Source organism: Branchiostoma floridae, chromosome 15 (genome assembly GCF_000003815.2).
Source record: "Branchiostoma floridae strain S238N-H82 chromosome 15, Bfl_VNyyK, whole genome shotgun sequence".
Lineage (NCBI taxonomy): Eukaryota > Metazoa > Chordata > Leptocardii > Amphioxiformes > Branchiostomatidae > Branchiostoma > Branchiostoma floridae.
The window spans coordinates 12,015,664-12,032,658 of NC_049993.1; the positions used below are offsets into that span (position 1 = coordinate 12,015,664).

The 16,995-nt window shown below is 42.7% G+C and overlaps 3 protein-coding genes across 4 annotated transcripts in view; all 3 read right to left on the reverse strand.

The window, feature by feature from the left end:
- Positions 1 to 778: 778 nt before the first annotated feature.
- Positions 779 to 5,157, reverse strand: LOC118431939. Its single transcript, XM_035843387.1, has 5 exons — positions 4,294 to 5,157; positions 3,060 to 3,247; positions 2,337 to 2,463; positions 1,730 to 1,905; positions 779 to 1,288 (listed from the first exon to the last, which is right to left on the reverse strand). The coding sequence occupies exons 1-3, from the start codon at positions 4,861 to 4,863 to the stop codon at positions 2,433 to 2,435; spliced, it is 789 nt and encodes a 262-aa protein (XP_035699280.1). The 5' UTR covers positions 4,864 to 5,157; the 3' UTR covers positions 779 to 1,288; positions 1,730 to 1,905; positions 2,337 to 2,432.
- Positions 5,158 to 5,265: 108 nt separating this feature from the next.
- Positions 5,266 to 16,995, reverse strand: part of LOC118431937 — a 15,515-nt gene continuing 3,785 nt past the window's right edge. The window contains exons 1-8 of one of the 2 annotated variants that reach the window (XM_035843384.1): positions 11,220 to 12,085; positions 10,783 to 10,965; positions 10,490 to 10,613; positions 9,878 to 10,053; positions 7,515 to 7,697; positions 6,749 to 6,878; positions 6,133 to 6,308; positions 5,266 to 5,816 (exon numbers count right to left, since the gene is read on the reverse strand). In XM_035843384.1, coding sequence (XP_035699277.1) covers positions 5,682 to 5,816; positions 6,133 to 6,308; positions 6,749 to 6,878; positions 7,515 to 7,697; positions 9,878 to 10,053; positions 10,490 to 10,613; positions 10,783 to 10,965; positions 11,220 to 11,843 — 1,731 coding nt within the window. In that variant the 5' untranslated portion in view covers positions 11,844 to 12,085 and the 3' untranslated portion in view covers positions 5,266 to 5,681. Of the gene's footprint in view, positions 5,817 to 6,132; positions 6,309 to 6,748; positions 6,879 to 7,514; positions 7,698 to 9,877; positions 10,054 to 10,489; positions 10,614 to 10,782; positions 10,966 to 11,219; positions 12,086 to 16,995 lie in introns of those variants that run through there. The other variant, XM_035843385.1, reaches the window with a different exon arrangement.
- LOC118431938 (clavaminate synthase-like protein At3g21360) lies at positions 12,590 to 16,499 on the reverse strand. Its single transcript, XM_035843386.1, has 5 exons — positions 15,945 to 16,499; positions 15,088 to 15,270; positions 14,131 to 14,254; positions 13,538 to 13,713; positions 12,590 to 13,168 (listed from the first exon to the last, which is right to left on the reverse strand). The coding sequence occupies exons 1-5, from the start codon at positions 16,485 to 16,487 to the stop codon at positions 13,022 to 13,024; spliced, it is 1,173 nt and encodes a 390-aa protein (XP_035699279.1). The 5' UTR covers positions 16,488 to 16,499; the 3' UTR covers positions 12,590 to 13,021.

Sequence of the window (16,995 nt, forward strand, 5' to 3'; positions counted from 1 at the left end):
AAATTAAGTCTTCATTTGCATAAAATGTCTGTCATCATGAACATCTTTGCCCAAGCTACCTGCATACCCAAAATGCAGGCAATCCGTTGTTCCTTTCTGCAGTTATCCTCTTTGGAGTGTCTTGACAAAAACGCCCCTGCAGTTCCACAATTAAATGTTAGGAGACTGAAACTTGCCCCACTTTGTCATGGCGCTAAAAGCTATCTACCACCCAAATGTAAGGACCATATCACGTCCGGGACAAGAGATATATTAAAAAACTGCTATAATAGAATATTCTCATTAATTATGGAAATGTACTCCTATTTTGCATAATTAGTATTCTATCTTGTACAACATTGTCTAAGGTGCCTACATACCAAAAATCATGAAAATCCGTTGTTCCCTTCTTGAGTTATCCTCGTCAGAAGTTTTTGACAAAAATGCCCCTGCTATCCCAAAACTAGACGCTAGGGGGCCCAAACTTATGTCATTTTTCCTGAGCACAAGAGCTATCTAATACCGGAAGTTGCGCTGCAGTACCAAGGTCACACAGCAGGGGGCCCAAATTGACCTTGACCTTCGCCTTTCCAACCCCTATCCACATACCAAATATCATTGTAGTCCATCAAGAGGTTCTAAAGTTATGCTGACCACAAACATCTGGAAACACAAACAGACACACACAGAGACACACACACAGACAGACACACCCAAAACTATTCCTCCATTTTTTCATGGAGGTAAATATATCCTCCATGACATTTCATGGAGGTAAATATAACCTACATGACATTTCAGGGAGGTAACAAAGAAAACCAGAGACACATATTTTTCACGGTTTTACCAGGATGTAGTGCATAAACAAATATTTACAAACATGAGTCTAAACTGATTGGAATCCGTTTCACTGAGTGGAATTTGTTGCCATCAAGTACAGTTGGTGCATCCTCTTCAGATAGCTTTAATCAACATTTGCTGTCAGATGTGCAAAGGTTAGGTGTGGCAAGTCGTTCAGCGTGCCTCCGAAGCTGTTGTGTTACATCAGAGGGTGGTTATACTGGCTATATCGTTACACACAGTGAATATACAGACATATAGATAGATAGATAGATAGATAGATACAGATATAGATGTATAGGTACAGATACTGATACAGAATTCATTAGTCCTCCGGATAGACCTGGTCCTGCATGGCCAAGGCGACGGCAAGCTTCCGTTTCCCGGTGAAACTGAGCCTGGCATGTTGACAGTAAATGTTGTTCAAAACAAGCAGGTCGCCCTTTTGCAGCTGAAAACCCACGGCAACCTGTGGTCAAACAAATCACATCGTAAACACCAAAATAAACTTGTTATCGATTTTAATATTGATAAGTATTGTTTGAGACATGTAACTCATATTTATGGTAATAATTACTAGACAAGCTACACGTTAAGAGTTTGTCAATCCGCTTTGCCTTCCTCCATAACGTATCGGTCAATAGTTGTATATTATGTCTGTAACAAGAACCTTAAATCTAAGTACAGTATGAAAACTACAGATGTAGAGCTAAGATTAGCTTTAAGTAAATTGAGATTAAGTGATACGCGTCCGCTTGAAATAGAAAAAGGCTGATACAGCAAACAAGAGAACATTTATAAACCGTGTATAGGGTAAGCAATGAACAATGTAATACACTATCTGTCAATATCTAAAAAGCACTTTTGAACGAAAGATAATCATTCGTATTACTACAGATATCCCCCATACCTGCCAAATGGTTTCCCTGATATGCTGTAGTACCTCCTGCTCTATAACTGCGCCGTCTCCATAGTACGTGTGCTGTGGATACTGATCATCAGGGAGGTCCTTGTCGACCCAGGAAGGGTTTTTCTTCATGTAGCTGTTATTGTTAGCGTGTGGTACAGTAAACCACACCCAGTCACCTGGCGTAAAACGAAATCATCATGAAAAAATATTATGATAAACGAATACGTATTCATAATATTATCATCGATTTTACTGATAAAGTTGTCCATGTTCGTGAATATGTGAATGATTTTATAAGTTAGAAAAATCACTGACAAACAAGGTTCATTTTTCACAATGCGTTCCCAAACGTTTTGCCATATTGACAGCCTTTACGTTTGTGATCGCACTGTTAGAAGCGACACCTAGCTGCAGTGTGGAATAAAACAAGTCAGCATTGCCCTGAGGAAGGTGACAGGCGGGCACCAAAACGTCAGCTTCAATAATTGTACATTTATATTGGTCGTGAACAAATAACATTCCTATCCATTTGTCCCTGTCCCTTATTTAATTTAATTAGTTTAATAGGTTGGATATGTTAGACGTATACTGATTGCAAGAATGATACCTCTGTACTTAAGCATCGCTGGTAGCACGGTCCAGTTTGTCATAGCGCCGTCATCATGCCACTTCCAGTGTATGTTGTGAGCTTTCATGTGTTCTTCTACATCAGACTTATTCTCCATTTGGAAGGTCTGAAAAAGGTCATCAGAAAATCTAGAGAATTAAATAATTTTAAAAAAAACGTGATGATCCTGTCCGTGATATCATAACTGTATTTAGAGTATAGTATTGCTTCTAGTATCAAGTTATTTTGTTTTGCATATTTGTAGAGTTAGGTCGTGTTGATGTGATTATATGCATGGATGTCGTCTAGAGTTGGTTATTCCCTACAAATCACCCAGACTTCAGGAAGAATAATGACATATCAGTCACTAATGGCGATCTGTATCAAACTAAACCAAACCAAAAACATCCGTGCGCGCATCAAGTTTCGTCCGTTTTCAAAAATACGATAAAATGTTTTCGACCTAACTGTAAGTCATTCAAAGCAGCTGTAAAATGTGCTCATGTATGCCGTAATTTAAAAAAGTCGGGAGATGGATACTGATCTCATAGAAAGCCAAAATCAAAGAGGAAAATGTGAAAGAACAATGAAAAATTTCCTGCTAGGTATACCATACTCTGTGTGTTAAGTTAATTTGGTCAATCTTCGTGACCACATAAATTCCTTGAGAAAAGCAACTTTTCAATTTGTTTTGTAAAAGAAATGTGATTAGTATTTCCTCACCTGTTGCCAACTGTTGTATATGCCAGGACCGCGAGAAGGAAAATGTTGTAGGTACATGACTCCAAGCTTCCAGAATTTCTCCATGCCACCACATCTTTGTCCAGACGCGGCAGAATGTCCCGCACATCGGCCAGTACCGTCTCTCCCCCTGTACCCGGGGGAGGGGGGTCAATACAGAAGAACATTATCTGTGGAGGTGAGGAAAAGCTGTAGTTTATATTGTACATCTGCTTGCTTTCTGTCTGATTATGATCAAAGTCAGAAAGGCATAATGATTGTATTGTACACGTATCTAGGAATCTCCAAATGTGGCATTGTGGCCAGCTGAAAAAGGGCTGCATATATAAACGTCGACTAAGGCTTAGGTCATATTTCAAAACCGGGGCCCGGCAGGGCAGCTTTCGGGAGCGAAAAGAATGCTAATAAAAGACATCAAAATACTAGTACACAAAATGTCAAAATAAGATTCATGGGCATGATTTGTGCATATTACTAGGTATACATTTTAATTTTTCGTTTCTTAAAATATGCCGGCCGGGCCCATCACAAGGTAGTCTAAAGGAGCAAAAAATCAGGAGAGAAAAAGCGTGCTCTGTTTTAGGCTTACGTCACATTTCCAAACCGGGGCCCGGCCGGGATGTTTAAAGAAACGAATCGAAAAATTAAAATTATACCTAGAATTTTACACAAATTATGCCTATGAATCTTATGTTGACATTTTGTTTATTTTGATGTCTTTTATGTCATTCTTTTCCCTCCCGAATACTGCACGGCTGGGCCCCGGCTTGCAAATGTGACCTAAGCCTAAGCCTTAACGAGCCCTCCGATATTGTGGAAGAGTATCTATTTAAACAATTCCTGAGGACTTTTCAAGTTCCCACACGACCGGCTTTTTCAGCCGTGATCAGGATTCGACCGTGAGAGCGTACCAAGGCCAAAACAGGCTGCCATCCAGGCTACCGTACGCGTACGTTTGACCTTCAAGGGTCAATGTACGTTTCATGTCAACAGCTAATGATTATTAACAACACTGTACAAAGGTCTGCGTGCACAATTAAAAACGTTTTCAATGGATGATCCTGATTGACGGGAAATCGGAAATGCCAAATACGTGCTCAAGTTGATAAGACGGTGGACAATTAAATGTAACTTCAGTTGCCAACAGCTACACTGACTTTTTACACACCGATAGTCAGGAACAATAGGCGTATTCGTGATGTGTCACTCACACTACCTTTTCAGGGTAATGGTTGGTGTAGGCTAGGTCATGGTGGGGCTCGATACAAAACTCGGGTGGCTCGTCACTCGCTGTGTCCACCGCCTCAGCCAGCTGGTGCCTGATACCGCCTCCACCTTTGTAGCTGGTCAGCTTCAGGCCCAAGTTGACCAAAGCCCTGGAAAAATCTTCCGCAGTCGCTAGAGGCAGTCCTCGGAAAAGCAAGGCACCTTCTTTGCGCCTTTCCAAGACGTCCCGGATCACCTGTCGCATCGCTGGAGCACACTCCTCAGGGGAACAGTCGACCTTCTCCACGGGAGTAAAGACGTGGACGTACCCGTCTTTAGGTGGTGCCAGGAACTCAGGAAACTTGGGGCCGTGAGACCCAGGCAGCCATTTTCTCCCCCTGATTCGTGCAGTATGGGCCGTCAGCTGGGAAGCCCAGTCGACGTGTGCTTCAACTAGTTTGAGGGCTGCTCCGTTTAGAGCTGAGGCCTGACAGAAACGCACCTTGTAAATCAGAGATGCAAGGGTGGGGCCGCCACGGCTAGACATGAACAGCCTGCCAGTGGATCTAAATGCATACATGTTGGTCGGCACTTGAAATAAGTCCAACAACTTGATCACTGCTTACGCCGTCAGTAGTTACTGTAGTAGTATTACATAGTGCTCAAGAAGTGACCCATTCTGACGTCACTTCCGCCGTATCGCTGATCAGGGGTCAATGATTGTGGGCAATCTTATTACCGCAATAGATATATGTGTGATTTGGTGTTAATATATAAACATTTATCCCTTCATATTTACATAGGGGCACTCCGTAAAGGCCAAGCGAATCCAGCTATGTTATATCTTTTTTTTCAGATTGGAAAAAGGTTGATCAAAAAGTACCATGAACTGCAGTCACCTTAAAATATTTTACTGCACTATCAAGGTCAAGATCAGAACAGGGCAAACAACAGAAAGGAACGCAAGGGCGACACAAATATCTTCAGGATAGAATTATTCAAAATCATTGTTTTGCCACAGTCCAACATGTATAGTACACTTCTCACACGAGCATTATTTCTACTGTTGTAAACCAAGGAGGTTAACCTTTAACCTCCCTGTGTAAACTATGCACCAGTGAAATAAGCACAAACGTTAACTTCTCATCATTGGCCATTGCCATACATTGACACCAATACAGATGCAGTATATAATGTTTTACAACGAGATTCTACTACATTTCACACGTCAAATCATTACATTTTCGATCGCCTTTCACTCTCCATTATCTGTACAGGTACCACGGATTCGGCGTAAACGGACTAATTGCGTGTCAGTTGATATGATTCCATTTGGAAGACTGACTACTAATATAGTATTGGGACGATTCGAGACTCAGTAGACCTGATAGTCTACTGTTAGCCAACTTGGTCCTGCTTGGCCAACGCGACGGCAAGCTTCCGTTTCCCGGTATAGCTGAGTCTGGCATGCTGGCAGTAGATGTTGTTCAGGACCAGTAAGTCACCCTTCTGCATTTGGAAACCCATGGAAACCTGTCAACGGGAAAAATGTCATACTGTCGTAGACGTTCTCTAAAATACTATGGTGCATGTACATCATCAGTCTGACGAACCGTTAACGTTACTGTGTTGTCCACTGCAAATCATTCCTGGTTAGTCGAACCTAACTACACCTGCCGTTAAGGTTGTCTGTGGTTGAGGTGTTGAACTATTCGTGATCTAGTTTGTCTTTTGCTTGGCCGGAAGATGGTGGTCCAGAACGAGCAATCATTCCTACGTACTGAAGCCCATAAGGACATTTTGTGAATTCTCTGCAAAAGTGTCCTTATAGGCTTTCATACCTACGTACCTGCCAGTGAACATCACGGATGTGCTGGAGAACTTCGGTCTCAATGTCGGTGCCGTCCCCATAGTAGGTGGTGAAGGGGAAGTGATGATCGGGGATGTCCTTGTCGAACCAGAGGGGATGGGCCTTAAGATACGATGCGTGACCTCCGTGGGCGACGCACAGCCACAGTTTCTCTCCTGAAAAGAAATGGAGATTGTACATCTATCGTAACTAACCAGGGTTATGATATACTGAGTAATGTCCACAGACCTAAGATGAATGTATCAACGATATGCTTTTAACTTGAGTGTCGTGTGAAGTATAGCAGAACAGAAGGCAGCAGAATGGTTCTACCGTTGTCTTGTGATTTCTTCCAAATGTAAAAAAAAAGCCTTTTACCTCAAGGTAAATTTTTTTGTAAAATTCCTTCAATCGATCTTAGGTGATTTCTCAAACCTCGTCGCTGCATTTCGATGTACTTAAGTATTTTGTTAATTATGCGTTTAGATAACAGGTCCAACGAGAAGAACTGGTAAGCCCACGGCTCAGAAAAAAAAAGAATAGACTTGTCATTGAGTTGTCCCGTTGGGTAGAAACAAGGATAAACCTCATAGGTCGATAAGTAGCCACAGCATACCTCTGTACTTGTACATAGGATACAGGATATTCCACATTGATAGATTGCCATCTTCCCACCTCCAATTGGTGTTGTTCGCTAGCGCGATCATTTGCTTCTCTACAACGGCCCTGTCCTCGGTCTGGAACGACTGAAAATGTATATCAAAATGCATGTCACAAGTATTTTAAACTTTGGTAGGATCATTCTTTTCTTTACTCGTTCTTCTTTATGTCCATTATTCATGAAATACTTTCTAGTAATCGGTCACTCTATTTCTGTATGGTCATTTATATCGTGCTGCCCAAATTAAATGCCGATATTTCTCTATTAGTCTGACCAAAGATATAGCTAAAGTATAAAAGTATAATTATGAATGTCATCCTCTGAACTCCTCAGAATAGATACGAGCGTGCAAATAGAAATAGATATTCCTAAATTTTGAAAACTATTAGTGATCGACCCAAATTTGGAACCCAACCTTTGATCAAAACATCCACAAAAACATGACCCAAATCTGGAATGCGACCTTTGCCCATTGCTATCCAACATTTGTCCCAAACAAACATGGCATGATAGTCGATGGCGATTATGCCAACATGTTATCTATGAAATTAAGTTATGATTAGTGGGGCACTAGCGAGGATAGACAATGTTTCTGAGTTCTTTCTAACATATCTTTGAATGCAAAAGGGTCCGATAACACATGGTTTACCTACAATGTCCCTTCGTTATTACTTACTTCACATGGTCCTATATCAATACAATTACAAGCAGATTACTCTACCGTTTGCCAAGAGAAGTATGCTCCAGGTGTGTGGGAGGGCAGGTGTTTCCAGTACATCACTCCAAGCTTCTCAAACTTGTCCACCACGTCCTTGTCCAGCCGGGACAGGACTTCCCGCACGTCTGAGATCACAGTCTCACCACCGGCACCAGGGGACGGCGGGTCCAGGCAGAAAAATATTATCTGAAAATCGTGACTTGAATTTTACAAATAAACTATTTTGTACAGTGTCATACCTAACACCCTTAAATAGCACAAAAAGTTGACTTTTGAAGTGTGGCGTCTGATGAAAAATAAAACAGAATGAGACATAAAAAATAACATCAATGGAAAACAATGACTCCTAAAGCGACTCGGTTTGTGCCAACTGTTCCATGAAGACTGAACTTTTCGTTCTACTCACCTTTTCAGGGGGATGTGTAGTGTATGCCATCTCGTTGTGGGGTTCGATACAAAATTCGGGTGGTTCGTCGCTCGCAGTGTACACTGCCTTTGCGACCTCAGTCCGGATTGCAATTCCCCCTTCATAACGCATTAACGTCAGCCCGAGGTTGTTGACCACACGGGAAAAATCCTCCGCCGTCTGCAGGGGCAAACCGCGAAACAGTACCGCCCCATTGTTGCTCTTCTCAAGCACTTCGTGCACTACTTTCCGCACGGCGACAGCATACTCTTCAGGAGAGGCAGTGGTGTCCTCCTGGGGTGTGAAGACATACGGGTAGCCGTCCTTGGGCGGCTTGAGAAACTCGGGATAGTTTGGACTAGCCGAGCCAGGTAGCCATTTCCTTCCCCTAATCCGTGCTGGGTGGAGTTTAGCTTGGCTTCCCCAGTCAACGTGGGTCTCCACGAGGTTGATTTTGGTGCCGAAGGAAGCGCAAAGGTGATTATTGTGAACCTCAGTGAGGCCAATACGAGACAACACTGTTGTGGTACTACGTAAGAATGCACTCCTTGTAGCAGGCACTAGCATGGCAGCCATGTTTAGCTCATGTGATACAAGTAAGGCAAAGATGATTGACCTTTGAAGTTTCTGAGATAAGATAGTTGTAAAGACCGAAGATTGTCGAACTGATCGAACTGCGCTAGAATCAGTAGTTTTAACCCCATGAGTCGTGCAGCCTTCGACGTGTTATTTTCTTGAGCAGAAGAGAAACGCAGCTGCCGTGACCAAACAGGAAAAACCTGTCACCTGTCGGTGGATCTAATCACAGACATTTTGGGCGTAAATAAGTCTAACAGCTCGAGTGGTTAATACTATTAGTAGTATAGGGTGTACAGAAAGTGCCGCATTCTGATGTCATTTACGGGTAGCACAGATCAGGATTATTGGTTTTGGGCGACCTTATTCAGCAGTCACTCTATATCGTTTTAAATTTCATATTTATCATTTAAATCTTGTTAGTCTTAGTTAATTTTTACGCTATCACGGTTGATGTCTGATAAGAGCAAACAACGCAAAGAATGTCTTGATTACACAAATATCTAAAGGACACGAATATTAACATTATTGTATTGATAATCCAACATACATGTGTGGCTACCAAATCTAGCCACTCGGGTATCATCCGTCACAATTTCTCATCCTTATTTAACGTCATACTATTTGGTACCATCCGATTACTACCGGGCCTGTCCCTTTTTCATGGAAGGTTCAGTAGTAATTGAATGATACCCAGCCTAATGTTATACACTGCTACGAATACAATGTCTCATTAATTTTTACTACGAGGCTCCAATATAATTACCACTCATGTCAAATTACAGCATTTTTGATATCGTTTTTGTATCATCAATTGTACAGGTTGCTACGTGTAAACCGTCTAATTGTGTGTCAGTTGACGTGAATCCATCATATTTTAAAAGTGAACATGGGAAAGATTCGAACTTAGCAGTCCTCCAGATAGACCTGGTCCTGCTTGGCCAAGGCGACGGCAAGTTTCCGTTTCCCGGTAAAGCCGAGTCTGGCATGCTGGCAGTACATGTTGTTTAGGACCAGGAAGTCACCCTTCTGCATTTGGAAACCCATGGAAACCTATCAATGGGAAATATGCCATACTCTCGTTGACATTTGTATTTGCTATCGTGCATATACATAATATAGACCCGAACCGTTAACGTTATAGTGTTGTCCCCAAGGTTTTCTGATTAAAAATAAGTCCCTGGTTAACTGCACCTGTAATATAAGTCGTCTGTGGTTGAGGTTTCAGGCTACTAGATATCGTGATTAGTTTGCCTTTGTTGCTTGCCTTGGCCGAAAGATGGTCCAGAACGAGCAAGCATTCCTACGTACCATGAAGGCCACTACCTACCTGAAGTTAGAAGAGGCTATAAAAGTGTCCTTATAGGCTTTCATACCTACGTACCTGCCAATGAACATCGCGGATGTGCTGGAGAACTTCCGCCTCAATGTCGGTGCCGTCCCCATAGTAGGTGTGGAAGGGGAAGTGATGATCGGGGATGTCCTTGTTGAACCAAAGGGGATGGGCACTGAAATATGATGCGTTATTTACGTGGACGGAGCAGAACCACAGTTTCTCTCCTGAAAAATAAATGACAATGTAACGTTAACATACGCTGGCCACATTACTTTCTTACTCAGTGATGGTTGCTGTACCAAGTGTTCCTTTAAAGTGAGTGCCTTCTGAGGTACAAGATAAAATCCCTGCAAGATGGCTAACTACTAATAGTCCGCAATCCCTTGCTGTATATATCCTTCCAAATCTAAACAAAAATAAGCGGTTTTCATCATCATGCTGCAGACCCATCCCAAACATAAAGCCCTAAATTATTTCTCATTGTGATGTATCAATATTCAGATATTCAGAGAGCTTTTGCTTTTCGATAAGGTTTGCACTTTACAAAAATAAAAGTATAAGCTAAGCCTAACTCCAGTGCCTGTCACAACAACATCCCCCTCCACCCCCCACCCCCACCCCCCCCACACACACACTAACATTATATTGAAATATGCTAACCTCTGTATTTGAACATGGGTGGCAGGGTGATCCACCATGACAGGTTGTCATCTTCCCACCTCCAATTGGTGTTGTTTTCTAACATGTGTTTCTCTACAACAGCCCTGTCTTCGGTCTGGAACGACTGAAAATGTATACAATGTAAATACAATGTACATCGTAAATGTGTATTTGGAAGAGAAAAGATAATCCTATTGCTGTTGTTTTTTGTTTGGTACAGAAAAGGTAATTCTCTTGTTGTTTACCGTGTCGGTGATCTATAGTAATAAATCCAATATTTTAGCAGGTTGTACCTTCTGCCAGTAGTGGTATGCTCCAGGTGTGTGGGAGGGCAGGTGATGCCAGTACATCACTCCAAGCTTCTCAAACTTGTCCACCACGTCCTTGTCCAGCCGGGGCAGGATTTCTCGCACGTCTGAGATCACAGTCTCACCACCAGCTCCGGGAGACGGCGGGTCCAGGCAGAAAAATATTATCTGAAAATCGTGATTTGAATTTTGCAAATAAAACCTTTTGTTAGTAGGCATATCGATCTAACATTATTTTTTTAAGACGTGCAGTATGCAGTGAAAGGATACCAAACAAGGTTTCTATATGGCGTCTAAAACTCTCTGATCCAAAAAAGGGAATGAAAACAATTACACCTGCACAGACTAGGTTCTTTTTAAATCTCATTGACTAACGCATATGGCTATTCTTTAAATGTCTTTCTTCCCTCCCTTTCACTAACCTTTTCAGGGAAGTGTGAAGTGTATGACAGCTCATTGTGGGGCTCGATACAAAACTCGGGTGGCTCGTCGCTCGCTGTGTTCACTCCCTTTGCGATCTCAGACCTGACTGCAACTCCCCCTTCATAACGCATTAACTTCAGCCCGAGGCTGTTGACCACACGGGAGAAATCTTCCGCCGTCTGCAGGGGCAAACCACGAAACAGTACCGCCCCATTGTTGCTCTTCTCAAGCACTTCGTGCACTACTTTCCGCACGGCGACAGCACACTCTTCAGGAGAGGCAGTGGTGTCCTCCTGGGGTGTGAAGACATACGGGAAGCCGTCCTTGGGCGGCTTGAGAAACTCGGGAAAGTTAAGACTAGTCGAGCCAGGTAGCCATTTCCTTCCCCTAATCCGTGCTGGGTGGAGTTTAGCTTGGCTTCCCCAGTCTACATGGGTCTCCACGAGGTTGACTTCGGTACCAAAGGACGTAGACATGTGATTCTTGTGCACCTTGAAGCCCATACGATTCCACATAGCTGTCTCCTTGCTGTCATGAGTGAGAGTGCAGATAATTCGATTCCGCATAGCTGTGACAGTACGTAACATCTCACTTCTGGTAGCAGGTACTAGTATGGCAGCCATGTTTGGCACCAGTGACCCATGTAAGGCAAAGTTGAATGACCTTTCAAGGTTATAAGGTGAGATATTGCAAAAGACCGAAGATTGTTGAACTCATCGAAAATTCGAACTGTGAGAACCAGGCAACTATCCGTCCCCCTGACGTGTGCGGGATTGGCCTGCTCCGCTTACACCGGAAGCCTGGCAGAATCGCACCTACCAGTGGATTTAAAAACAAACATTTGGTCGTAAACAATTGCAAGTCTATCTACTTGTTCCCTGCTAACTGCTGTCAGTAGTACGGTGTGCTCAAGAAGTGACCCATTCCGCGAGGCATGTCGCTTCCGGGTAGCACGGGTCAGGGGTCAATGATATTGTGTGACCTCAGTGACACGATAGAAATGTGTGTGGTTCGTGTCAAAATGTGAACATCTATCAATTCATATTTTCAGACAGCGGCACTTCGTAAAGACCGAGCCGCAATCTATGTTATACCTTTGTTTTCAGATTTGAAAGAAGTTGATGATAAAAGTACCCTGAATTGCAGTCACCTTAAAATATTTTACTGCACCATCTAGTTCACTATCAGTGCAAGGCAAAGAACAGAAAATAACTCAAGGGTGACACAAATATATCCACAGGATAAAATTATTGAAAATTATTTTTTTGCCACAATCCAAAATGTACACACACTGCTCACCCGAGTATTATTTCATTTCAATTATTACGAAACCTTTTAGCCCAATTGGGCTAATCTTCCAAGTTTCACAACATTTCTAAACTACATACATTTAAAACATGCAGAGTGCAACAATACAATCAGAGTATCAACAATCACCGTATTGACAATAAGAGTACAGTGTCTACCTACAACATTTTAAAAAGCTCGAGGTCAAACGTCTAGGAAACAATGTTTGAGATAGCTTGGACAGTTATATTTCTACTGTTGAAAACTATGCACCAGTGGAATAAGCACAAACGTTAACGTCTCATCCTTGTCCGTTGTCATATATTGACACCAACACAATATTATAGTTCTACTACGTATACATTTCGCACGCCAAATCATTACATTTTTGATATCACATTTCATTCTCCCGTTAAGTGTACAGGTACCGCGGCTTTTCGCAACGGACTATTATGTGTCAGTTGATATGATTCCGTTTGGAAGACTGACTACTAGTATTGGAAGAATGCAAAACTCAGTTGACCTGATAGTCTACTAGGTCCTGCTTGGCCAACGCGACGGCAAGCTTCCGTTTCCCTGTAAAGCCGAGTCTGGCATGCTGGCAGTACATGTTGTTCAGGACCAGGAAGTCACCCTTTTGCAGTTGGAAACCCATGGAGACCTGTCAACAGGAGAAATGGCATACTCTCGTTGACACTTATATTTCTAGAATAATCGTGCATGTCCATAATTGGTCTGCAGAACCGAAACGTTATTGTGTTGTCCACAAGGTCCTTTGATTAAACATATCCTCTGCAAAGCATTCCTGGTAAGTCGTTGCTTAAACTACACATGTAGTTAAGGTTGTCTGTGGCTGAGGTGTCAAACTATTCGTTATCTAGTTTGTCTGTGTTACTTGGCCGGAAGATGGTGGCCCAGAACGGGCAAACATTCCTGCGTGCTGAAGCCCATAAGGACACCACGTGAATTCTCTGAGAAGAGTTTAGCAGAGGCTGCAGAATTTCCCTTATAGGCTTTCATATCTACGTACCTGCCAGTGAACATCCCGGATGTGCTGGAGAACTTCCGCCTCAATGTCGGTGCCGTCCCCATAGTAGGTGTGGAAGGGGAAGTGATGATCGGGGATGTCTTTGTCGAACCAGAGGGGATGGGCCTTAAGATACGATACGTGGTGTCCGTGGGCGATGCACAGCCACAGTTTCTCTCCTGGGAAGAAATGGCAAATGTACAAAATCTATAACTTGACAAGGATATCATACCAATTCTAAGCACTCATGATGGCCATTCTATAAATTTTTCTCTCAATTCTACTTTTGTCGTGTGAAAGCTGTGACATACAGCAGAATAGAAGGCCGAAACATGGCTCTACCGTGTTTTTGTTAACGAAACCCTCCCAGATGGTGGTATACTTATTTTCCGTTCTTTGTAAAATCCATTCCATTTAGGTTGAAAGATTTCGAAAGCTAGTCACCAAATTTTGATTGCTGCATATCGATTTACTAAAATATTTTGTTGCTGATGTGTTTGGATGACAGGCCCTATGAGAATATCAGATAAATCCAACAGTTCAGTAAAAAGGCAAAGTCTAGCTAGTAAGTTGCCCCGATGAGTGGAAAGTAGCACCTCTGTACTTGTACATAGGATTCCGGATGGTCCACCATGATAAGCTGTCACCTTCCCACCTCCAGTTGGTGTTATTGGCAACCATATACTTCTCGACAGCTGCCCTGTCCTCTGTCTGGAACGACTGAAGATGCATGCCATGTAAATACAGATAATATATTCGTCTTTGGTCATTCACCATACATAACTTTATTGCACAACAATTGTACAAGGAACAAAATATGGCATCTACATAACTACAGTTCTATAGCTCAGTAGCTTAATGCTTATCTAATACACTAGTTGTAGTATCGGATAAGGTTTATGTCGGTTTTCCCACCGCTACGACGGATCAGCGTCTCTCACACCTCGCGCACTCAAAAATATGATGATATATGCTTTTATGATATATGCTTTTAACCACAATGTTGATGTTTGTATGTTCTGCACCCTCGCGTTTTCCGCACATTGATATAGTGAATGAAGACCTTTATTGTACAATTTTGCCCAACCGAGCTAAGTACAGGTCACAATAAGTCAAGATATATACATAGAAAAGTGTCACAAATCTAGTCTAACACAAAAGTTCGGCTTCTTCTCGCTTATATAACCCAAAATCAAGCTAAGGTCACACTGGCTTGATTTTATACATTTAGGGATGGCATTATCTGGTTATCCCATATCGAATATGAGTGCGTGCAAATAAGAATATTTCTGTTAAAAATCTAAATGTATTGAATTATAAGTAATCAACCCAACTCTGGTACCCAAACATTGCCCAACGCAACCCTTCATATCAGCCTATTGTGATCACTGCATCCATAAAATCAGGCCATTGTACCCTTAATGAGGTAAAAAAAGTGCTTCTAATTTTTTTCCTAAAATGTGTGTCTGCATTGCAGCTGTGACAGATTGCACGTTGTTTGCCTGTCATCTACCAACATCATTACTTAACACGGGCCTGTAGCTTTAATATACCTTCTGCCAGGAATGGTATGATCCTGGTGTATAGGAGGGCAGGTGTTTCCAGTACATCACTCCAAGCTTCTCAAACTTGTCCACCACGTCCTTGTCCAGCCGCGAAAGGATTTCCCGCACGTCTGCGATCACAGTCTCGCCACCAGCACCGGGAGACGGCGGGTCCAGGCAGAAAAAAATTATCTGAAAATCGTGATTTGAATTTTTACAAATAGTTTTTTTTTTCTTCTATGTCTTACCTAATGATCATGAATAGCGAAAATGGTATTTATTTGACTTTTGAAGTGTGGCGCCTGATGCAGAAAACGTATGAGGCATAAAACAATTACACGCACTGTGACAAGCTGCTCTCTTGAACTTTTTGCCTTGCCGCCAGGCAAGGCTTTACGCCAGCTTTTTTCCATGGATCAATGGACGGACCTTTTAACCCAGCCCTTCCAAAGCCCCTTCCAAAGGCCCTTCTTTCCTTGCCGAGTTTCATGGCTTAGTTAGACAATAGTACATTCCAGGCGAGTATTAAAACGCTCTTCTAGACGCATGTTACTGTATGTGGTCCAGCGTAATAAATCTACGCTTTAACTCACCATGTTTATATAAATATATATCACAAATTGCATCAGAAGGAACTTAGTTTGTAATAAAAAATAATGCATATTCATTGTGGGTCAAAAAGTTTTACAAAACCTGTTTAATGTGCCAATAATTCATCTGACATAAATTATGATAATGAGGGGGGAGGGGGCGACATGTGGAACTCGGGATTTTTAAGCGTAGAATCTAGTCTATCTTACCAAAATAACATAAAATACGCGGCAAGGCACAGCTTTTTTAAAAAGATTTCTTGTTTCTCTACTAACCTTTTCAGGGGTGCGTGAAGTGTATGCGTCTACCAACTCGTTGTGGGGCTCGATGCAAAACTCGGATGGATCATCGCTCGCTGTGTACACCGACTTTGCGATCTCAGTCCTGACTGCCCCTCCCCCTTCATAACGCATTAACTTCAGCCCGAGGCTGTTGACCACAAGGGAGAAATCTTCCGCCGTCTGCAGGGGCAAACCACGAAACAGTACCGCCCCATTGTTGCTCTTCTCAAGCACTTCGTGTACTACTTTCCGCACGGCGACAGCATACTCTTCAGGAGAGGCAGTGGTGTCCTCCTGGGGTGTGAAGACATACGGGTAGCCGTCCTTGGGCGGCTTGAGAAACTCGGGAAAGTTAGGACTAGCCGATCCAGGTAGCCATTTCCTTCCCCTAATCCGTGCCGGGTGGAGTTTAGCTTGGCTTCCCCAGTCAACGTGGGTCTCCACGAGGTTGACTTCGGTATCGAAAGACGTTGATACGTGATTATTGCGCACCTTGAAGCCAATACGATTCCACATAGCTGGGGCAACACGTAACATCTCACTTCTGGTAGCAGGATTCCGCATAGCTGTGACAGTACGTAACATCTCACTTCTGGTAGCAGGTACTAGTATGGCAGCCATGTTTGGCACCAGTGACCCATGTAAGGCAAAGTTGAATGACCTTTCAAGGTTATAAGGTGAGATATTGCAAAAGACCGAAGATTGTTGAACTCATCGAAAATTCGAACTGTGAGAACCAGGCAACTATCCGTCCCCCTGACGTGTGCGGGATTGGCCTGCTCCGCTTACACCGGAAGCCTGGCAGAATCGCACCTACCAGTGGATTTAAAAACAAACATTTGGTCGTAAACAATTGCAAGTCTATCTACTTGTTCCCTGCTAACTGCTGTCAGTAGTACGGTGTGCTCAAGAAGTGACCCATTCCGCGAGGCATGTCGCTTCCGGGTAGCACGGGTCAGGGGTCAATGATATTGTGTGACCTCAATGACACGATAGAAATGTGTGTGGTTCGTGTCAAAATGTGAACATCTATCAATTCATATTT